Below are 24,374 nucleotides of genomic sequence, written 5' to 3' on the forward strand. Positions count from 1 at the left end.
CAAAGAATAAGAAGTGCTAGCAGACCTGAAAACACATTTGAGCGCCAATAGGCTGACGAGAGGATGAACACCGACTCAAGGTCTACTTTGTCAACTCTTTTTAACTAAACTGATTTTCTTTCTCCCTAAATGTATCCCTCTTACAATAGTGTAGTATATGTCTCAGGTGCAGGTCGGAACTTGGGGGCAAGCCACCAGGAAGGAAACCTTCTTGTACAAAAACAATCAAGAGACATTTTCCTCTTTCTATGTGTGAAGCAGAACCGTTTTGTACATGTATGGCCTGTCTGGATCTTGTGGTCAATTAGACAATAACTTTTGTAAAGTCTTTTGGATCCTGGAAGAAGGAAGGCACTGTCATCAGGCCAAACAAAAATTTAAGTTTGCACTGTCCCTACATTTTCGTAACTTGGGATCCCATGTGATGAGAAACTTACATGGGGTTCACTAAAGACTATCAGGGTTTCTGCTCTTGCTAAAACAACAGAGGCGGTCTTTGGTTTCGCTTCCAGATTATGAAGTAAGCCCATTAGAGAGTTTACCACTAAATACAAAGCAAAATATTGTACAAATGAGAGTTATGGGGCTGGTGTCTGGGGATTTAGTGACCAAATTGGGTTGGAGAGGATCTACAATGGCTTTGGCTGTGCCAAAATTCACCAGTTCCTATATCTGTCACTCTGAAATAGGGTTACGGTTTATCAGTGACACTATTAAGATGTAGCTCCTTCTCTTATGGTTTAAGATCTGGACAAAGAGGCAAATATGTTTTAATTGAGCGGTTCTTACAGACTGCCTAAAGCTGGACCATTACTTAAAAATCCCATAGATCCAGTACATTTACAATACCTGTATCAACCCAAACTTGTTTGATCCTTTTAATACCCCAGGAACATTTGAGGCTAGGTTTCTGAGCACACTGAGGACTTTGTTGTTAGACAAATGTAACGACAGAGATTGCAGACAGAAGTCAGCAAGAACACTGTTTTGGCATATGCTGAAATTTGCACTATTAATGGCATTGAGCCATATCTAACCTGACTCCGTAATTTGCATCATAGGTTCCTGTTATTAAGATTAAGATTAAATAATGTCAATTTTTTAGTGGCCGATCCTTTGCAGGATACCTATTTAGCAAATTTACCACCATGTCCTTGTGATGGCTGCACTGCACAATGCACTAGGCATTTTACGTTTTTCTGTACATTTTATTTATCACTGAGAAAGTGAATGATCTGACAAGCATCTATGCAGGATGCGCATGCTAGCCATGCATTCCCAAGAAGTAATCGAGCAAAGAGAAGAAGGACAGGGAGGCTGAGTAGTATGTGCATTCATTTCCCCCATGCATCCAGGTCCTCCATCAGTCATGGAGTCCAAGAATCATGTCCAGTTAGGAAGGGCAAGTGATCTGCGTGATACTGATGGACCTTGGTGTGTCTAGAGTGTGGTCCATGAAGGTGTTGAAATTGCCAACAGCTACTGCCACACCAAGGGGTGAAGAGAGTGTTAGCCATGGTAGTGTTTGAAGTTAGGGTAGGCGCTGTGGGACATAAAGACTAACTCCTGTCCATTCCCTCTTCCCGAATAGGCTCAGGTTAATCGCGCACTTCCCCAATTTACCATTGTACACAGTGTTCACTCTCAAAGGTAAGGATTCATGGAGGAGGATCGCCAATTGTCTTGTGAAACCAGGAGGGTACCCACACCAGTATCCCCAAGAGGCCAGAAGCTACTGTTTACACCCAGAAAGAGTGCTCCCCGTAGCAGTAGGGTCTTCGGGTAATGTCTTTTAATGTACTTAAATATTTTCCCTCTTAATTTTTTTATTAATGCTGTTAACGTTCGATATAACTAGTACGTATGTGTCTAGTTGCGTAGGTGTCACGCGGGTGTGCAGGCACATCATTGCAATTGCACTGTGTGTATGTCACTGTGTGGGCAGATACCTAACAAAACTAACAATACACCCTATCCCAACTCCCCCACCTGCCCTGCCCTTCTTAAACGGAAGCATCTGACGCCTCAAAAACAATCAAAGCTATCACGGGGGTCTGTACATAGGGCTTCACCGCGCCTTAACTAGTTGAGAATGACTTGTAGTTGTGTCCCAGACTCAAGTCCCGGGAGCGTATTGTGAATGGGGAAGGTTCATACCAGCAGTTTTGGAGCTGTTCAGTACTTCAGCAGGTATATGTGAGGGCCAATCCCCCCAATGGAATGTGGAGGAGGGGCGCCTCCTCTGCCATCGGCCCACGTATTCTGCCTCTCCCCAGCTGCCTGATGTAGGGGGACCTGCGCGTCGGTAGTTAATGCTGAGGTTTACAGGCTTGAACTTGAGAAGTTAACCTCTTCGTGCCCTGCATTCATTATGAGGTGAAAAGTCTTCTTTCTCCCGGCATGTGGGGAAGCCGGCATCCCTGCTGGTCCATACCAGCTGAGGGTATTTGAAGAAATGTGATTTGCCATAGTATATGACTTAATTTAATTGGGTACAAAAGTATGTAGATGAGCAACATTGCTTTCAGCTTTTGTTTAACTTAAAATAACACAGTTTCCTGTGAATTCCTTGGTCAGAACGCTAACCTAGGAATGCTCCATATAAAGTGATCTTTACATCTTAATTCGTTTTTTAAAACTATTGCTACAGGCCCAATGTGCACTGAAATGCCTCTTTTGTCACTTAAAATAGCCTGCATAACATGCATGGAGTTTTTTTTAACCCGGGCCCCACAAAGGAAACATACATACCTTTTGGGCATATCTATTTCATTGCCAAGCTGTTTGCTCATGTGCATTTGTTGTAGACTTAAAATTAATAGTCGATATTTTTAAGGGTCAAATGTTTAGGGCTGGAGATGACAGATAATGGGTTTAAGCGTGTTGAGGTCTGTCCTGAAGAGTTTAAGAGTGATGGGTTTAGGGGTGAAGTGTTTCGACATAAAGGATTTCCTATCCATGAAACTCATGGTCTGTCCGCCTATTTCAAGTTGGTTGGACCGTCATGTTTCCACTGATGGTAGCCCATCAGCTCTGCTGGCAGAAACCTTAGCCAGACAGCCCGACAGAGTACAGATCTTCAATCTGAGTACCTCCCACTGTACAGCCTGCTTATAAATGACAGTCGAACGTACGTACCTTTGTTTGGGACCACCAAGAAGAGCCAGGCAGTCCCGAATAGGGAAACATATAAAAATGAACTTCATACCTTGGCTAAAAGCTCCCAAGGAGTGAAGGCCATTTGTTTTTAATTTTTCAAATAGAAACTCCCGTTGTAGGAGTATGTTTTCGAAAAGCAAAAACTGCTGTGCGACCACATGAATCGTGAGAGGTATTCGGCAAACTTACAATGCATTCAGAGGATTCACCATGACTGTGAAGTCTAAATATGGCAGGCTTTAGTACATGCAACAACAGCCTGGCAGAAAGCTAAACTATATGACGCCCCATGACTTATTTAGTCTGCTGACCACTAAAGGGTGAAGAGTCAATATGCTAAACCCCATACGTAACAAGTTCCTTGCAAAGCTGCAATCATAACGTTTGAGAAATGGCTATTAAACCAATATCGACCAATCGTTAAAATAATTATTCATTCTCATCTTATTATGTACAGTATTGTGAACATGCCGTACTAACACCTTGTGATAGATTCGTATCTTTCTAATGTCGCAACCCTCTCCTCTCATATCTGTGGATTTACCCTTGGGAACTCTTATATTCAGTTTCCATTTCTCCCATTAGAGTTTACCTTACTCTTTGACCTCCTGCAGGGCTGGTAGTGATTCTCTTTCTCTCCATCCTGTTTCCAGTGTTTCAGTTCAGTTCAGTTCAAAATGCTTTATTCGGCATGTTTAAACAGCCACATAGCAGACATAAAATAACACACAACATCATACAATAAAGCTTTAAAAAAAAAATAACAGGATACAGGCCAATTACCCCAAGGGTTATTCAAGTTACCATCCCCGTATAAAGTGCAAGTGCATGATGGGATGAGCAATATAAAACAAATAAAATGTTCAATAGACTTTCAATTTATATGGTCAAAGAACAGACATAGCAGCAAGGATACAGCAAAAAAAAAAAAATGCCAAATAAAGTGCAAATCACAATTCTGAACATGTGCAAAGAGTCGCTTATATTGCTCACTCGCTAAAGTGACAATGCAACTAATAAAAGGCCAAGAAAATTACATGATAATAGATTTCCTGGCACACATACAATTCAGAATATAAGTAGCTGTATAAAAACATATATCTGCACTCTCCAGATTAAACAGTAACTGCATTGCATTCTTTGTAGTCCGAACATTGTATTTTAAAAAGATAGGTTTTAAAAAGTGACGTCTTAAAAATACATAAAATTTACAAAAAAGCATAAAATGGCAACAACTCTGTTTGGATAAATCATCACATGGGCATAAAATATTACTAGGCTGCCTGGTGATAGGAAAGGACACAAGATGGTGTACTATTCCAAGCCTTAGCCGAGTGAGAACAAAACGATGGGATCTTCTTGTGACTTCGGTCAAATATGGCTGGAAACCTTCATTTAAATTGTATTCACCATAAAAGGCGTAAGTACGCTGGTTAAGATGGACAGAATCTCTAGATTGTCTCGTATATCGTAAGAAGGACACCTTGAGATCTAATTTAGATATACTGGCAGCTTCCTCGGGAATTAAAAAGGGATCTTGATTAAAAAGGAGCTTGAACCAGTAATAGATATGTCTGAGCCAAGGTATATACAGACAATGGTCCAGCCTTAGACAATCTCTTATTACTCTTTGTGTGAATAAGGTTTCGGTTTTAGACCAGATGGAACGCCATAAAATCAGAGGGCGAAGGGCTGCAAGATCTTCAATATAGTCTAGCCCCACCTCTCTGTGAATTAATTCTGTGGAAGCTGATGTGGGGGTACACAGTAGACGTCTCAAAAATGAGTTCTCATCAAGTTGGATATGTTTACCACTAAGGGTATGGTGCCCCCAAACTCCAGCACCATATAAAGCAGAGGAGATACATCTAGCTTTATAAATTAAAATCATGTCGTTAATTCTACTGTTCCCAAGCTTGGAGGCAAATCTAAACACTCCATTAGTGTTCTTTACCATTTTAAGGCGCACATTTTCACATTCCTTGTCCCATTTTCCATCACCAGAAAATGTGATACCGAGGTAACAAAAACTGGTCACGGGTTGAATTTTATTCTCATCCAGGAAGAACGTCTTTTTAGCACCTTTCTTGCTCCCGCAGGTCATTACATAAGTTTTTTCTTTGTTAATTAACAGTTTCCTATCCTCAATAAACCTACAGAAGCAATTAATTAAACGTTGAAGGCCTATTTGAGTACGTGACAAGAGGACGGCGTCATCCGCATATAACAATATTGGGATGAAGTCGCCATCTACTCTGGGAGCATCTGCAGGAACTTGCCTAAGAATTGAGTCAATTTGGTTGATAAATAAAGAAAAAAGCAGTGGGGCCAGAACACAGCCCTGCCTGATACCTCGGGTCACTCTAAAAAAGGGGGTGGATTCCCCGTCCGGTCCAAAACGAACCTTGCACGAGAGCCTTTCATATAATCTGGCCAAAAAGTGCACGATATCTACTGGGGCGCCCATTTCCAGTAGTATTGGCCACAAAATAGAGTGTTCGACCAGATCGAAGGCACTACTAAGATCGGCGAAACATAAAAACAAATTCCCCTTTTTAACCGTGACATATTTACTTATTATAAGGTCGAGGTTCAGGCACTGCTCCATTGTACCCATTCCCCTCCTGAATCCATACTGCACTGGTGATAAAATGGTATTTTCTTCTGCCCATATCTCCAGTCTATTTAGGAGTATCCTACTCAAAATTTTAATCGATGAGTCCAGGAGGGAGATAGGGCGATAATTTCGTGCCTCCGACCTAGAACCCTTCTTAAATAGGGGGACTATAATAGATTGACCCCAGGTCAATGGAAGTTTGCCTTCGATAGCAGCATTAAAAATGCGAGTTAAAATAGGTGCCCAAAGATCCATCTCTTGTTTATATAAATCCACGGGGACAGCGTCTGGTCCTGGGGCTTTGCCCCCTTTACTTTTTGTCAGCCCCAGATAGACCTCCTCCAAACTAATGGATAGGGGTGACGATGGCCATACAGAGTTGTGATTGTCTAGCAAATCTAAAACCAACCTATCGGGATTAAAAATTTTAGAAAAATGATCAATCCAATCATTGCAATTTACATAAGATGTTATTTCGGGAATGGTATCATTCTTAAGAAAAGGGCAATTAATTGTCTCCCAAAATAGAGCATTATTATTTGTGTTAGCAGCTAAATTTAATTTATGCCATAGCTCTTCCTGTATTTCTTTTTTACGGACTTTCAGGGAGGTCTTATATTTGAGTCGTTCAGCTTTAATAAGGGTATTATCCCTGGGTTTAATATCCAATGCAGCTTTTAAACTCGACAGAGCCTGTATACAGTTATTGTCGAACCAGCCAACAGACCTGTTTTTTGGTGGCCTACTCCTCCCTGTCAATAAGCCAGCGATAACAGAAATAATTTGATGGAATTTGGATAGCAATATGGCAGGTGCTGTTTCGTTACTTAGGCAGTAGTCAATTTCTGTTTTGCATTTAATAATAACTTCACCCAGAAGTTTGACCGGATTAATATTGGTCCACTTAATTCTTGGCCCATTTGGTCTCACTGCAACAATATCTCCAATAAAAGTGGTGGTATCTGGATGTACATTACCCCACGTCAACAAAGATACTGTTATGATCACTTACTGCTTGCTCTGTTACCCATAAATCAGTATAGGCAGTATTGCAGGAGAGATGTAATCGACTATGGTGGGATCATCGAAATTAACTAAAATACAGTCCCCCTCTATATTTTTTGTCAAATGCCCAACCCATGGCGCCCTTCTAACCATAGTTATCTTACAAGCTTTGTGCAGTGGAAGTGGTCTGTTTTTATTCAACCAGTGCACAACCCTGTTTCTCAAAGATGTAGGGGACTCAACCTCTTGTTTACCCAGTAAGGGAACCCCTGTTAAGATAACAACAAATGGGGCAGCTTCGGGTGGTAGATTTGGGATATTTTTACCCCTTGGTGTCACCGGAGTAGTAGACTTGGCATCATGCTTATGTTGAGGTGCTTTACATTGAGCAGGTTGCTCATGGTCAGGCAGGACCACAGGTTTATTAGTTGTAGTCGGGTCCTGATAGGTCATAGACAGTCCTGGCAAGTTTTGTGGGACGGCCAAAACAGTTTCTACTCGCGTATTATCCGATGAGTTACAAGCGCCAGGATGGTCCGTATTACTTCTAGAGTGGGAAAAACCACTAAGCCTTAATTCAATCATAGACAAATGATCTTCAATCATATTTATTTTATCCTTTATAGGTTGAAGAAGAGATCCAATTGCGTCATAGATATTGGACAGATCATAGCACAATCCCTCCCCGCTACTTATAACATTTGCCCCCCCACTAACAGTTTGCACCACAGGTGAAGTGGAAACTAGGGGTGCATTTTTGCTGATCGGTGTAGCCGGTATATGCTGCTCAAGATGGGCATTAGATGATCTGGGACATCTCGAGTGGTTAGCAGGCTTTGGCTTTTTACTTCCTTTCTTAGCCTTTCCACCAATAGTGGGGGTATAACCATGCTTAATTTTAGGGACGGCCCCAAGATTCCTATCTCGCTGTTGTCTAGTGCAAGGTCCTGTAGTTGCACTATGTGTAGATGGTAACGGGCGGGGTGAACTCAACAGTGATTCAGAGACCAAAGACTGTTCACCCGCTGACACTGCAACTGTTCCACTAGGCAATAAATCATAAGTCGAGACATCAGTGTCAGAACAGGGCATTGCAGGACTAGTGATGATAAGTGGAGCCGGAGTACCAACATTAGCTATATGACCCAGCGAAGGTCTCCTGGCCGCCGCGAGATCCTGGGATACACGACGTTCCAGGAGCGTGATTTCCTGGTCTATCACACAATTTACTTTGGTGATAAATTGGTCCATTGCTCCGGAATATGGGACTTTTGGAGTTTTCCCTTTCGTGTCTTTAGCTGGCATGGTAATGGCACAAATACAAGTACCAACTGGAATATAGCTTCACCCAACTGTAGACTTACACACTCTATGCCACACAGGTATTATAAAGGCAATCAGAAGTACCTGACGGCAACACTCACATGTACGTCTTTAGGGGGGTTGCCCAGTCCAGTCTCTTCCTGGCGATGACGGGCAAGGACGGGCCCGCCCTTGGCCCGGGCTTCGCCCGGGCTCCTCCGGCGCGTCCCGCGCTGCGGGAGCTTTCCCTGGCTTAAGTAGGACACCGGCGCGCTATGATGTCATCAGGCGCTGCGCCGGTGTCTGAGGGTGCTGGGATTCGTAGTCTGCACAGCCGTTCCCCTCACGGCACAGGAATTCGAAGCGGTAGGCGAATGGCAGGATTCCCCACAAGTAAGCCGTTCCCCTCACGGCAAATGAGGAAAAGGCAAAGTCAAGCACTTTTGCTCCTCCGGCGCGTCCCCAGTGTTTTCTTCCAACCATTATAACTCTCTATGAGAACTAGTTTCAAGGCTTCTACGATCCCACCACAAGCATTCCAGCAGGGTCAACTTACCTTGATCACCTCTTGGGAAAGATGGGCATGAGTGTCCTTCAGTCTGGAGATGGCGCTGTGGCACAGGCCACCCACCACTGCCATTAGTGTGTTGAAGTTCTGAAGCTGTCGAAGTTTCTGAGGAGTCAAAAAGAGAAAATGAGCTCATCCATTTTACATGAACCTAGTTTGACTGGATTGAGGTAGAGAAATCTGTAGTTGCATTGGATCTCCAGATTAAATTTGCAAAACAGACGTTGTTGGTCTAGTTATCACTGTGTACTAGGACTAGTAACTCAACTTGTTTTTTCAACTAAACATTTTCTCAGACCTCCACCCCTCGCATTGTCACCTTAGTGCCAGCATTGCTCGGCAGTCTGTCCGGGACAACAGATTAGACATGTTTGTGAGTGCTTACTTCTCTCACCACTGCAGTATCCTCATAGCAATAGAAGCAGGCGCTGTGACAACCCATGTAGTTTAAAGGCACATCTCAGATCACCTGTCTAAGCCTCAATCAGGGCCCTACAGCCCAGAAACCCGAGTGTCAATTTGATACTTCCTCAGTGTCAGTTTGCCTTTTCTCACTGAGAACAATAGTGGCTGCTAATGGCAACCTCTTCATTCAGGTTTCTCAGGCAATGTGCAGTAGGATACCTTATCAAGTGGCTTACTTAATGCTACAACAGAATGATATTTTATATTCTCTCTCTATATATATATATATATATATATATATATATATATATATATATAAATGCATTAAGCTTATTTCTAATTTGCTTCTTTATCACTCAGACACATCAGGGTAAATTATTTTATAGAGGCTTATACAGGAAAACATTTTGGTCTAAACATGGAAGCTGAAGTTAGTATGTTAGATTCCATAGGTAGCACATTTACTATATTTAATCCTTCAATAATTAGATGTATGGGAAAATTAAGAAACCAAGTAACAAGAAACCCCTTACCATGACTGCATTGCTGCAAAACAATTGCCACAAATGCTTTATCAAGTTTTGTGCCATTGCTCTTTTTTACCCTAAGTAGAAACCCGCTGATCAACCTTCTCAACCTAACCAAAATTCTTGTCAAAATCATGACTAGTTAACACCCTGCTCTCCCTGAAATTCGTAGTTATAGTTTTCCTGTTTATATTTTAACAGTAATGGAATTATTGGTTATGTATTCAATATACTGACACCATGTGTCCCATAATCATCAATCTATAAACCACATTATAATTTTCCATGAATGGGGAGTGGAGAGCTTATGCTTCCTTCCTTCTGCATACCCCAATGATCCTGTTTCTGATGCCTTTGACTCACCTGGGTAACGTGGATAAACTTGGTGAACACCTCTGCCCGCTGCTGCGAGGTTGGCCTGTTCAGGATCATCACCTGTACCCACTGGGAGATGCTATTGCACAGATTGACCGAGGACTGCAGACAGGGGTACTCTTGCACCGAGCTGTTCATCACATAACTCTGGTAATCCATGTGCTACAGGGGAAAAAGCATTAGGAAAACATTTGACTAGAAACTGCAAAGAGGCCGCCCAGTGGAAGAAGAATATCTCTAAGACTTACTTTGTATCGAATAGAGTGCAAAAAACCTTTTTAAGAATAATGTCACATAGGGCTATTTCGGATACCTGGAGAATATGTAAACCCAATACTCTTGAATTTACTTTCTTTTTCGCAGTACATTGTTACACAACTAGAATAGATTATATTTTTGTTAATGCTGCCTTGGTTAATTACTGACTGCCCTCTGAAACTGGAGCAATTGTTGTCTCTGATGATGCTCCAGTTATGTCTGATTTAAATTTTCACTCAGCTAGATACAATAACAGAAGGTGGAGGTTTAATTCAAGATTAAGGGCCTAAATACAAGTTTGGCGGTAAGAGAACTGCTGTTGAAACTGTGTCGGAAACCCCACCGCTTAGTCGGCAGTCCACCCGCCATATTACGATGTTGGCGGTTTGCAGAACGAAAGACCGCCAGAGAACTGCCACCACCACCAGCCATTTGCCAACCGCCTCAACAGTGGCATGGGGAAGCAGCTGTCAGAGGGCAGTACAGAGAAGTTCACCGCTGTCGGAATTACAAGTTGGCTTTCCATCAAGCCGACCGTGGCAGGAAGACCTCCTGCATCGAGATGGCAGAATCAAAGGAATTGGGGTGCATATTCACCCATTTCCTTTTCTTCCCTTCAGTTTCCCATGTGGATCCCTTCCTCCAGAGCCCCCCTTCACAGCAGCATCTTGACCCTGAAGAAAATGACACAGTTGGCGCCGAAATCCAGGTAAGTCCGTTTTGCAGGATTTACACATTGACTGGACTGGGTACATATGGTCTGGACTCCAGCAATGGGAAAGCACTGGTAGTAGGTATTTTTTCACATGTGTCATGCATATGTGTACATTTAACATTTGTGCAATCAAAATATACACACATGCATAGACACATATGAAAAAGTATTCCCCGCCCTCAACAACACTGCTGCTGGCCCAGCAGTGACATCGTAATACGGTGGGTGGGAGACCACTGCTGCGGCGGTCTTGTTATGTTATGTTAATGAGATTTATTGAGCGCGTGAATACCCAGAGGTGTCTTGGCGCTACAAACACAGTAAGCCCAGCCAGGTGTCTAATTCTGGAATAGCCAGGTTTTTAGCCCTTTCCTGAAGATGGTGAGGGAGCTTGCACTTCTGAGCTCGATTGGCAGCTTCTTCTTGGGACTGCCACCACGGCGGAATGGTAGTAAGACTGGTAAACTCGTAATCAGGCCCTAAGTAAGGATGATAGATTTACTAAAACCTTTTCTATTTTTCACTAAGGATTTATTTTTTACAAAATCCAGTTTCTGATACTTCTGGTCAATTGACTTGCAATGCTTTTAAAGTATATTCTAGAGATTTTATAATGAGTTATGCGTCCTCCAAAAATAAATCTAATACGAAAATGGTGAGATTGATGGTGTCAGAGATTAAGAATCTAGAACATGCTCACTATACATCTAACTTCCAAGCCATTGAAAAATATAATTAGTGCCTAATTAAATTTTAATAAATTCTCCTTGCAGGTTGCTTCAGGTATATTGCATAAGTCACAAGCAAAATATTAGAGTGGTTGAATAAAAACTAGCAAATTAGTGCATAACATTTCAGAGATTCTTACTTCTTTCCAAGATTTCTACATTAAATTATACTCTTCTGAAACTTACCCTTCTATGCAGGAGTTTATGAGTGTGTCTTAAGTATACAAAAACATACTGACCTTAATTGTGATTTTTCTATTCTTGAAAAAGATTTTATTTTGAAGATAATCATTGAAGCTATTTTGATCTTAAAAAAGGAAAATCTCTAGGTCCTGACATATTTCTCCTAAAATTGTACTCTCATTTGGCCTTATTTCTAACTCTCAAACTATACCAGTTATATATAATGATTTTATTATCTCAGGATCTGCAAAAAGCATATTTCTAGAGGAAATGGTTTGCGTGGTAGGCAAAGATGGCAAAGACCCTTCATTTTGCAAGAATTACAGACATATTCTTTTGTTAAACCTAGAATGTAAGCTATTTTCTATAGTGCTGCTTTTGAGATTGGAACCTTTTCTTCCCAAACTGATTTGTATTGAACAATCTGGATATATTAAAGAACAACTTGCAGCAGACAGAACTACAGTATTTTTAAATGTAATTAGTAAGCCTTTTGCGGACTCTACACCAATGGCTACTACGGAAACAAGACTTTGATAGATTAGAGTGACCATTTATTCTTTGAAATATTTGGGGGCCAATTATGATGTCGGTTGGAAAGCCTCCGACCAACATCTCCGGTTTCAATTCTGACCGCCTAATAACAATGTAGGCGGTCGGAATTGAAACTGGACGGTCGTTCCGGCTGAATTCCGACAGGCTTAAGGAGCCCGTTGGCCAGTCAGAGGCCCCAGTGAAATCCCTGAGGACAGTGTTTCGGCCGTCGGGTTAAGATGTCTGCTCCCGACAGCCTTTCCATGTCGGGCTTTCCGACATGGAAAGCCTGTCGATAAGCGACTTTGGGGGTCCTTTGTAGCGTCGCCATTCCTCCATGGCCTCCACTTGGGGGCCCCTATGGTGCCCCTATGTTAATCCCTGCAGCAGGTGGCAGGCACCTTGAGGTGCCTGCCACCTGGTGCAGGGATTAACAGAATCTCCCATTTCTCCATGGGAGCTTGTGCTACGGCCGATTTACGTCTGCCGCACAAGCTCCCATAGAGAAATGGCTGTATGCGGAGGTAGGTTGGTTGGTCCCGAGACTGATGCGATGTCGGGTTGACTCACGTCTCATTGTAATCAGGCTCTAAATAGTTTGGTTCTTGTCCTAGATTATTGCTATATATTAGTATTCTGTACAGTTCTCCTAAAGCTTATGCCTTTATCAGTGGGACTTCTCCTTTTCCCTCCATTTATAGGGGAACAAGATAAGGATGCCCCTTCTCTCCATTATTGTTTATACTAGCCTTGAAATCTTTTCCTAATAAATGTAAAATAAAATTCTTAGATTCTGGGTTTTTCTATGGGTAATTTAGCAATAACATTCTCGGGATTTGTGGATAACTAATTTTCTCTAAAACATATGTATTCTGATTATAATTTTGAATGCCATAATACTAAAATTAAATATTTGGGTGTTTGGTTCTCTCATATTAGAGATACAATTAAACTTAATTTAGAAGATATATAGACTAAACTGGAAACATTAATAAATAAATGCCCCCCTCTTTGTCTTTCATGGAGGGCAGACTAGACACAACTGATATGATGCTAGGTCCTGGTATTTCCTTTATCATATATATGCTCCTGGTTAGGCTACAGTTTCCAGATTTTTACTCGTACTATTTCGCTTTTTCGAATCATTAGTCTTCGATTTGTTTTAATGATACTCCTGCTTTGAAATAAACAGTTTGGGGCCCATTAGGATGTAGGGCGGATCGCCACCACCCGCATGGCGTTGGCGATCAGCCCTACATCCTTCCCCGCCCGCCACCCATTTCCCCCCCGCCATATTAGTATGGCGGGGGGGTCCCCGGCGGACGGAAAGACTGTCCGCCGGTTTTCCGCCGGTCCCACAGGCGGAAAAGGGGCCTGCTATGGTGGCGGTGTCTCCGCTAACCATATTAGGACTGCAGCGGAAAGCTGCCTTTCTGTGGCAGCAACGCCGCCACGGAAAGGCATGCGGTCCTTGCCATTGGGGGCCCGTAGCGGGACCCCAGGAATTCTGGGGGGTTGGGGGTGCACATGGGGGGTACCTACGGTACCCCCCTGCATTTGCATGCACAACATGGCAGGCACAGTGCGGTGCCTGCCACGTTGTGCATGCAAATGCACAACATGCATTGTTGGCATTGCGGCGGGTGATGCTGGAAGCACCGCCCGCCGCAATGTTAATAATGCAGGATGCGCCCGACAGTGTGGGGGGCGTATCCTAATCTCCCACACGGGACCGCCGCACCTATGGCAGGCGGTCCCTTTGTACGTCGGGTTTGTCTGCCCGCCATCCTAATGATGCCCTTTGTTTGGATATGGAGAAGTATTTTATATCTCCCTTTTTCCACAAAGAAGTAGCATAGCTTTTACTTGTTCTCTTGTGCTTCCTATTTTGAGTGCTGGCTTCTCAGAAAGAAAAAATATGTATAACTACAAAATATAGCACAATATAACTTTTTAAAATAAATAATACGGTTATTTACTGGCAGCTACGGAAACAACATGGTATACACTGGGTATATCAATTGTTTCACAATTAACTATCGCTGCTTGTTTCACAATTAACTATCGCTGCCTATTTCACAGTTACACGTTTTTTATAATTTAACTAATTGTTCTTCAGTTCAGTGTGCTGACTGCCTTACCGATATCCTGCAGAAGGACTTGAACTCCAGATAGCTGAGGTGGTTGGCTAGCTCAGTGGGCTCCAGGTGATCAAAGAGTAGGGACACTTTCCTCTTCTTGTTGCAGTTTGGGGTGGTCTGGCATGTCACCTTTGGTGCCCATTCAGTAGCTTTGCTATTGGCATGGAGGGGAAGAGAAAGTAAACTTAGTGAAACTAAGGTAAGATATTGTGCTCACCTTCCTACAACCAATTAAAGGCACACACTAGAAGAGGTAGACCCCTTGGCCTCTATGTGTAGATTGTGTCAGTGACTGGAGGAAGCACTTGTTTTTGGGGACCAGGATCTATTTTTCATCATCAGACTATGATCAAGAACATGAAAAGCAGAAAAATAAGAATGAGAAACAGGGACTGGTGGAAAAATGAAGCAAGCAGTGGATTCAGCCTAGGCCGCCTTGGTATTCGGCAGCCCTGACATTCAGCAGCACCAGCAGTAGGCTTCTAGTAAAATGTTGGGCCCTGCACTTAATTATTTTGCAAATAGAGCAGTGCACCTATCCTCCCAGCAAGATAAATTCTATTCTTGACCCACTTAATGTAAACAGTGTCACTGAACAATGCAACCCACCACCGATCAGGAGATTTTGGAAATAAAGGTGCTCTCACAAATACTTATATTTTGCATGCCACATCTGATGGACCCTAGAAATCGGATTATTTCTATGCTGGGCTATACAACAACCAACATAAGATGCAGCCAATAGTCTGGGTGCTGCTACATCTTTGGGCCAACTTCAACAGCCAATAACAGTATTCTGATTCAAAGACAAGACTGTAGGAATGCTTTTAAGTTTCTGCTGATGGCACTGCCTTGGATCTCAGTTCTACTGGTGAGACTGAAGCAGAATCAGGTCCAACATAATAAGGCCTAGCTTGAGAGTTGCATGGTTGTTATCCCTACTTCCAATATGAATTAATATGTTTATGCAGCTTCTTGCTGAAATCATCTGCAATTATGGTCTTTGTTTGCAAATGTATACAGATTATATTTATTTGCATGAGGAGTGAGTGAAAACATATTGCATAAATTATGGCAGTGTTTGGACAAAATATCAAGTTTAAAATATTGTGATACAGACATACTGTCAAATAATATAGCTGCTACAGAAATATCATGATAAAGAATCTCTGTCAAGAATATAAATTTTTTTGTTAACAAATATATATTTAAATATTGTTGTTTTAATATCGTTTTAATGAACATGGTTCTAAAAAATATCATTTTTCAATTAATTTATAAATGTGTTTTAGTTAGTATATAGGTTTTAGGTGGTAATATTGCTAGTATTATTGCTATTTATTTTGAAAAATACAGTTTGTAATTATAAGTGTTTTAGTAATTTATATTTAAATGTAATTAGTAATTTTAAGTTTAATAGAGGGTTGTTGGGTTTGAAACGAAATAAGATGGAAGGTTAGTTGAATTGTAATAAATGTACATTTAATGCTAATTAATTTTATAAATAATATTTTAATTGATTAATAATTCTCTCGTTTGTTTGTTTACACATTTCAATTAATTTTCACTAATTTTAATGTATATTTTAATTTTAGTAATAATAATAGTTTGATATATTTTAGTGGTGGGTTGTTTGGGAATAATTACATTAAAATGTATTTAAATTGCATGGTAAGTATTGTTTTATTGTAAATTATGTAATTGCTTATTAATTCTCTACTGTTTAATTGTTAGTTTACATGTTTTTATTTGTATTATTTAAATTGTAATGTATATTTTAATTTAAATATTAAAAGTAGTATATTATATTTTAGTAGCACATTGCTGGGTTTGTACAGGTACAGGGTGGGAACTTAAATTAAAACTATTTTATTTTTAATGGTAGGAATTTTATTTACTGTACATTAACTATTACATTGATTATTAATTAGTTTTGTTAGTTTACAAGTATACTTTGGGTTTTATGTTCATTATTTATTTACATTTTACTTTCTATTGTAATATTTCTTGATTTGTGCTATTTTGTGTTAATATCCTATATGTAGTTTAATTTATTATTTAATAGTTTTAATAAACATTTTGAAATTTTATTGTAATGTGTAATTCTTGCAATGTCTAACACTTTCCCTATTGTTTGTTACCCTTGAGTGAGAATAGTGAATCTAACCTCTCTGAAGTCCAACACATTCCCTAATGTTACTTATACTGGAGCGGGGAATAGTAAATCTAACCCCTCCAAAGTCAAACCCTTTCCCTACTGTTGATTAGGCTGGAGTGGGAATAGTAAATATAACCCCTTCGAGATCCAACACTTTCCCTACTGTTGCTTGAACTGGATTGGGAATAGTAAATCTATCCCTGAGAAGTACAACGCTTTCCTTACTGTTAATTTCAATGCATTTTAAATATTAGTGTTTTTTATTGTTAATATTATTTTTTAGAAATGTTTATGCTTTTTGCAGAGAATTTATTTGTACTTATTTCTTAGTTAACAAATATTTTACGTATATATTGTTATATTTTGTTTATAATTTTTGTATAAACATGTAAAATTATTAAAATAATAATATATGCTAAATGTTATTTTAATATGTTACTTTTATTTTTTATGTCATGTATTGTTGTTTTATATATATGTCTGATAGGGTTTTATCTATTTTACTGTTAATTCTGAAAAATGTAATATTATAAAAATTGTTTCTGCTGTTGAATTGAATATATATATGTATGTATATATACACACACTTGAAAATATATATATATATATATACTTAATATACAAAATATGCATCTAATGAAAATATATATATACTTTCAAATGTTAAATATAAGTTATATTACATTTAAGAGTAAAATGTTTAAAACACACTACTTTTAAGATAATATTTATTTAATAAAACACATTTTTGTCTGTTTTTGGTCGATAGTTTTGTAAACGAGATTTTTGACAAATTATTTTTGTAATTTTCATCATAAGTAAATGATCACAATATTTTTGACAATGATATTTCTGTATTCTGATATTTTTGGCTACAATATTCTTTCTGTGATATAAATATGGCAGAGTATCTTGAATCTCAGTATTTAAGGAGAGGGGAACCCTCTGACTAACCATTACAAAGCTAAAATTCAATCATTCCTCCTAAACATCCACAAAAAGGATGAAATGTAACTGTCTGGCTTTGAATAGCTGGGGTGTCATTGGGTGGTTCTGGTGTGAGTGTCCTTTCTAGGCAGGCTCTCGGGATGCGTTGCTATGTGGTTCCTTACATGTTGGAGGTGTCAATAAGCGTACATTCAAACTCCTCCCCTTGCTTCTTCACAGCCTCTTGGAAATTTGACATCACCTCCTGCAGCTTGGAGTCACGGCTGAATTTTTCAGAGAAGTATCTGTACCAGAATCTGAAGAAAGAGAAGCAGACATACAGCAAGAGTGAAATGAATGTAGCCATAATAAATACAGAGTACTGAAATATAATCATCAGAGCACATTACTGTGTTGAGTTTAGATGGAAGAAATAGAGGTGATAATCCTCCTTAGAACTCAGAGCACATGATACAGGTATTGAGTAAACCTACATACCTCTTGACTCAGCACAGTGCATTGGGACCCACATGCCAATTTGCTCTGTGACTCACAGATGACAACTCTTGAAGATGGGAATTGGAGTTTCTTTCACAGATTAAGTTACAAATAGTTCCATTATTAAGTCATACTTTGATGGATATGTACATATTAGAACTCTACTCAGTCTCACAATCCTGGCTGTTTGTAGCTACATGAAGCTTAATGATTTCAAATGTCATTTCCACAAGCACCAGTTATATTTTATTATACTCTATGTTTTACATACATTTTGAACTTATGACTGTGCTCATCCTGCCCACTTCACCTGCCCACTTCACTGGGGGTAATATTGTTCATAGATGGACTATTAATGATATTACTGCAGGTTTCTAAATTACCTTTACACACTTCTCATCAAGAACAATAATAAATATCCCGATAGTCCCAGCAATAGTATCCGGTCTCGCATTATGCCCTTACCTAACAATGTCTGGGCCTTGCTGTCTCTTACTGGTAAAGTGAATGATATGAATCAAACTTGTTAGAGGAATGGCTGTATGCGCTATGCAGAAGACACTAAGCAATAAAGGGAGTTAGGTGGTAATTTATAAACTGTCCAGGTTTGTATAATTGGTGCTTGTGCATGTTGAATCCTGTATGTGGGGCTGGTACACAGGCTTCAGAGGGGCAGCTTATACTGGAATATTTATGATTAACCAAACAGTGACTGCAGAGGCAAAACATTGATTCATTACATGCGGATACATGCTTTTTGAACAGGATTAAAAGTCTTTATTTGCAGTTGGGTGCATAAATTATGGCAATGACAATTGAGGGGAATGCTAGGCATTCATTTTTAAAACAAGCTGGTGTCACATGCAGCCGCTGTTGTTGGTGGCTTCAAAATCTGTCCCAAACGTTACTCTTTCAGATGATGATGGTTTTTAACACCACCATGTCTTTGACTTTTGGTCTCGTAACAGACTCCAGCGTCCTGAGTAATGCACAAAAGGATACACTGGCTTCAAGAAAAGGTGCAAAGAGTTCAGTTTTGGGTGAAAACGTATTAAACCTAAAGTCGTAGTGTTATAGGATCTACAGATCACAAGGTCATTCTAAGCAAAAAGACTAGAAACGGGAAGGCTAATTGATATAAGCAAACAAATGGCCATGTGGACACCCTGTAACAATTCAATTAAGTGTGATAGAAGCTGCTAGGTATTTTGTATCTGAAACATGGTCAGAAGTAGGTAGGAAGTTGTGGAGTAATGGAAGCAAATACATTTTCTGTATTGAAGAAATATAATGTTTTCCAAGCTTATAAAACTTTCATAAAGAGCTTAAATGAAGCATAGGTCTTCAGTACTTCCAGGGAAACCCACAGGCGTTTAAGTACACTCTGAGGTTTCAAAGAATTGACGACATTTCACATCACAGTTTATTAACTTATACTGAAGGGTCCCCAGATTTGTTTAGTATCAGTTGATACGGCCAAATGCACTAAAAGAAGGAATCAGGTTAAGAATGCAGTTGCATCTTAGAGAAAATCCAGCAGAAATCATGTCTATAAAACTGCCAAAACAAGCACTGGCAAAGCAAATTGGTCTAGATTTGTCAATGCTTCTCATTTGCCAAAGTAGCACAAGCGTTGTCAAAGCCAATATTAGCACAAGGTCATCTTGGTTTATTATTTTCTATAATCCCAGAAGGGCACCACGTAGTTTTCTAGAAACGATACTGCTGCCATCTTCAAAATGTAGAAAATGTTTGGTAATCTTGGAACATTTTCTATACTTTAAAGACGGACATGCAGATGCAACATGGTGGTCATCTTGGAAGTACAGCAAATAACAATTATAGATTGACTAAAACATTTTTTTAATTCAAACATAGCGATCATGTTGCGTCTAAACCCAGATGGCCAACTTGAGAGTGCAGAAAATAGCCATCCAAGATGCCCAGCCACAGCTTGCTTTGTCAACACTTGTAAAACTGCACTGCAAAGCCAACAGCCTTCGCCGAACATCTGAGTATATTATTTTCAATACTTCCAAGATAGTCACCATGTTACATGTACATACAAGATGGCCATCTTTGGAATATAGAAAGTAATTTACCGGGAAACAGCATTTACATCGCTGCTGTTACCACGTAGGTAGGTAGCAACACGGTCGTTGCAACAACCTCGTTGTTACCACTCGTGGCTTTACATCCCAAGTCGTTTCTACGACATGCGCTAGGTGGCGTGCAACACCAGGGAATATGTTGCGCTAACTGGAGTAGGAATGGTAATTTATACTATTCCTAAGTCCAGCGTGCCATCTAGCGCAAGTCGTAGAAACGACTTGCGATGTAAAGCCACGCATGGTAAAAACGCGGTCGTTGTAACGACCACGTTGTAACCTACCACGTGGTATTAGCACGCGTAGAAACGTCATACATTCTAATTTACCACAAGGGAATCCCACCGCTTTTGGCTTTGCCAATGTCGCAATAACTTTACAGGTATTGGCAAATCAAAAAGCAGCAATGACGGCAGGCGCTGGTAAGAAAAGCAATGCACTTGAGTGGAGCAAGAAAGGTACTGAGCTGCAGCAATGCTGAGAGTCAGTGAGAATAGTATGGAGGGAGGGGTGGGGGAGTGTGGTATCATTGTGGGTATTAACTGAGGGAACTGGGAAGTTGACTTTTGGAGGTACGCTAGTAAGAAAGACAGGGGGAGTACAGATGAAAACAAGAAAGGGTTGTTGATAGAGATGGAAATAAAAAGATGCGAGTGAGGGAGGGAGAAAGACAAGCAGGAAATACACTCCCATTGTTCATTTAAGCCAAAGAAGGGAAAATACTACTCTTCTTGAATTCTTAAACTATTTGCTAGACGCATTTGGTCTCATGGTCTTCAGGTTGGCCCACAGCATGATGTGCATTCTAGACAATAAAGGGCATTTTAGTGTCCATCCAATACCCTGCTGTGGTACACTTTTTTTGTACGACCGCAAACATTCAGCTTCCAACACCTTTTTTTCTTACACCTCCTTTTGGCAAAGACCTCCTCCGACTCTAAAGTGGTTTATCATGGTGACCCCTAAGAAGTCATGAATCTTGGAAACTGAAATGATCTGAGCTGTAACTTTACAAATTGAGACACCTCCTCAAACAGGAAAAAGTTTAAATGGTGACTAGCAGTGCTGCTACATTTCTGAGTTGAGAACGAGGCTGGCTTTTCGAGCGCAGTTTCAGAATGGATACACACAACGTCTCTGTGGGTAGGCCACTGGAGCCCACTTGGACCTCTGTTGTCCTCAGATTTGTTATTGTGTGGTACAAACATTCACTGTTTCACATCCCTGTCTGTGTTCACCTATGGTTTACCAATATGTAAGAACCACCCAGCTAGCCTCTTCACTGCTATGAACAGATAAGAGGTCACAAAACAAAGATAGCCTTTTTCAGTATGTTAACATATTCTTGTCTGGTAAATTGGGCATTGCTTTTCTGGTAATGACTGCATCCAAACCATCAAGAAAACAGCCGTCCAAGATTAAATGGTAGTATCTATGTGATTGTTTATGTGGATCTGGTGCTAACATAGCCACCCAAGCCAAGCACCAATCCAGCTTTTCTACTAGTACTTTACTGGTGACGAGAAGTGAGAGGTTTGAAAAAACACGTGTGTACTTACCACATTACCTCTTGTGGCTTTCCATGGAAACCTGAGAACTGGCTCTATATAGGGTGAAAATGAATAATGAGAAGGAAAAAAATGCACCCCGGTAGGCTCACAGTGAAAGCTGTGAAAAAAGTAACCTTATTCTCTATGACTCCACAAGCTTTCCCACAATGTACTGCACTGGAAGTTGAATAACAGGGCCAGTTCTTATTTACAGCGAGTTGCATGCTGTATCCTTTTTTCAAGACCCAGCCCTATCCTTCTGGGGAGATGGGTGGATGCAAAACCACTTCAATTAAGTTTCCTACAATGCAGAACTAGGACTAGAAGTAATAACCTATTCTGCTGATTCATAGGATCTTCATTGATAGTCATAAACATCAGAACAGAGTAACAAACTACTTTTATCATCTGGAAGGTGGCTGTTAGCCAGCAGGAAAAAAACAGAGCTAACATCAGCCTTGAGTGTAATGAGTATACTTTGAGAAATAGTTTCTCGACTTAAAGGATTTCTCACGGTTTCCTGGCCCATTTTATTATAAGCCTGAGTGTCTGAATCTATACGGTAGTGTCAAGGGAATCAAGTTCCATGTTACTGCTTTGAAGATGTCAGTAATTGCTATATTTCTAATCCATGCTACAGTGTATGCTTTTCCTCTGGTAGAGTGAGCTTTAGAATTTCCAAGAAGAGGTATGTTTGCCAATTGATAGCATAAAGTGATACAAATTACTAGCTATCTAGTAATAGATTGTTTGGATGTTGCTAGATCATAATTTGGGCCATAATTTACAAAAAGCGATTTAGTTTTACCAAGATAGAAACAAAGACTCTTCTGTCTAGTCCGTGCATTCTACTGCTTTGGATGGACAGTGAAAGAAACTGGGAAGAGTAATAGTTTGATTATTATAAAAGTCAGATACAACTTTCAGAAGGAATGACGGATATGTCCTCATTACCACGTTGTTAGTGTGGCAGACATTGTAAGGCTCTACAGCAGATCAAGCTTTCACTCACCCTCCCTCCGAGCAAAGGTGATGGCAACCAGAAGAGCTGCTCTCGAGGAGAGGGGCTAGGATGTCGCCTTGCGTATCGGCTAAAAGGAGAGCCCATCAATTTTGACAGAACAATGTTTAGCTTCCATGGTGGAGAACGTTATCTGATTGTGGAAAACACCTTTTTGAGTCCTTCCAAAAAGTCTTTAATGGCAGGGATTTCAAAAAACTTCAATTTGGAGGTTTTCTGTAGGCTTTATTAGCAGACAGATTAACTATTGATGAGAACTGAAGCTTGGCTACAGCCAAGTAAAGCAGATAAGGTAAAACAACTAGACCAGGGTGAAATTTTAATTATGCCGGTGTAATTTGCATAATTTTGGGAATTTCACGTTATGCTGGTTACCAAATTCCTGAAATGATGCCATTTCACATAATTAGGTGTGAATCATGGTAAAAATGTATCAGGAGCAGAAAGAAAGCAGCTGTTAGCGGTTCTTTTCTTAAATGCGTCCTCATGCCAAAAACTGACACAAGGACGCAATTTGTCCTCAAATATAGTGCAAATTTGCATACGTACATGTTTTTCATGTAATATTGCTGCAATTTCACCTACTTATGCAAAAGCAAACTGCACAAATTTTGCACACTCTTAAAATAACATTCTGTTGCCAGGTGATTGGATTATGTCCATTATTCTGACACCATATTAAGAATCGCTTCTATTTCATGGCCCAACATTCTAGTAGATGGAGGTTTTGCTTTTTTTAAACTCTCCAAACCAGCCAATGGAAGATTTCACTGTCCATACTTTCTGACCTTGAGATCCATGTTGCCAAATTATGCAATTTTATAGTTGGGTGCTGAATTTGCCCCTGATGCTTGGGCAGCAGATCTGACTTGCACAGGAGACTACTGTATGGTCTGATGGATATCTGTATAAGGTCCACGTACCACTATTGCCTCAGCTATTCTGGAGGCTGGTAAGATAATTATTTCTGGACATCTCAGTTGTTTCTGTATTAATGAAGGGATGCGTGGAATTAGTTGAAAAGCTTAAAGTGGTCTTGACCAAATGATCAAAAGGGCATTTTCTAGAGTGGTTTTGATGGTCTAAATCTCTCCTTTCCTGTTTCGTGCCATTGTGAAGAGGCCTATTGAAGACGCTCCCCATGCTCCAAAGATGTTGTTTATAGCGTAGTCACCTAAGACCCACTTGCGAGACTCTTAGTAATAGCACCGAGGAAATCTGCTTGCTGATTCATTGTCCCTGGAATGGTCACCACTATTAGGGTCAGCTTCCTGGCTTTAGCCCAGTGCCAGATGCTCTGAGCTTCCATGAAAAGCAGTTTTGAATGGGCACTTCCTTGTCTGTTTAGGTATGCATTGTGATGGTAATGTCAGTTTGACTCTGGGTGACTTTCGTCTTGAGGGACGGAAGAAAAGCCTCAAAGGCTAGGTGAATCATTTTTTGTTCCCATGAATTTTTATGGTATGAAGATTCCTGGACTTCCACTACCTTTAAACTGACAGGTGTTTAAGATTGGCTCTCCATCCTGACAGAGAAACATCTGTCATTATCACTTCCGACAATAGCTTTGAAAAGCAACTCTTTTGAGTACATTC

The 24,374-nt window shown here is 40.3% G+C and overlaps 1 protein-coding gene across 3 annotated transcripts in view; it reads right to left on the reverse strand.

Annotated features, from left to right (window-relative positions):
- LOC146798000 (RAS guanyl-releasing protein 1-like) overlaps window positions 1-24,374 on the reverse strand; it is a 340,732-nt gene that overhangs the window by 161,779 nt on the left and 154,579 nt on the right. For all 3 annotated transcript variants that reach the window (XM_085625228.1, XM_085625230.1, XM_085625229.1), the window contains exons 5-8: window positions 17,788-17,919; window positions 14,518-14,671; window positions 9,947-10,120; window positions 8,640-8,756 (exon numbers count right to left, since the gene is read on the reverse strand). In XM_085625228.1, coding sequence (XP_085481354.1) covers window positions 8,640-8,756; window positions 9,947-10,120; window positions 14,518-14,671; window positions 17,788-17,919 — 577 coding nt within the window. The remainder of the gene's footprint in view (window positions 1-8,639; window positions 8,757-9,946; window positions 10,121-14,517; window positions 14,672-17,787; window positions 17,920-24,374) is intronic.

This window comes from Triturus cristatus, chromosome 9 (genome assembly GCF_964204655.1).
Source record: "Triturus cristatus chromosome 9, aTriCri1.1, whole genome shotgun sequence".
Classification (NCBI taxonomy): Eukaryota; Metazoa; Chordata; class Amphibia; order Caudata; family Salamandridae; genus Triturus; species Triturus cristatus.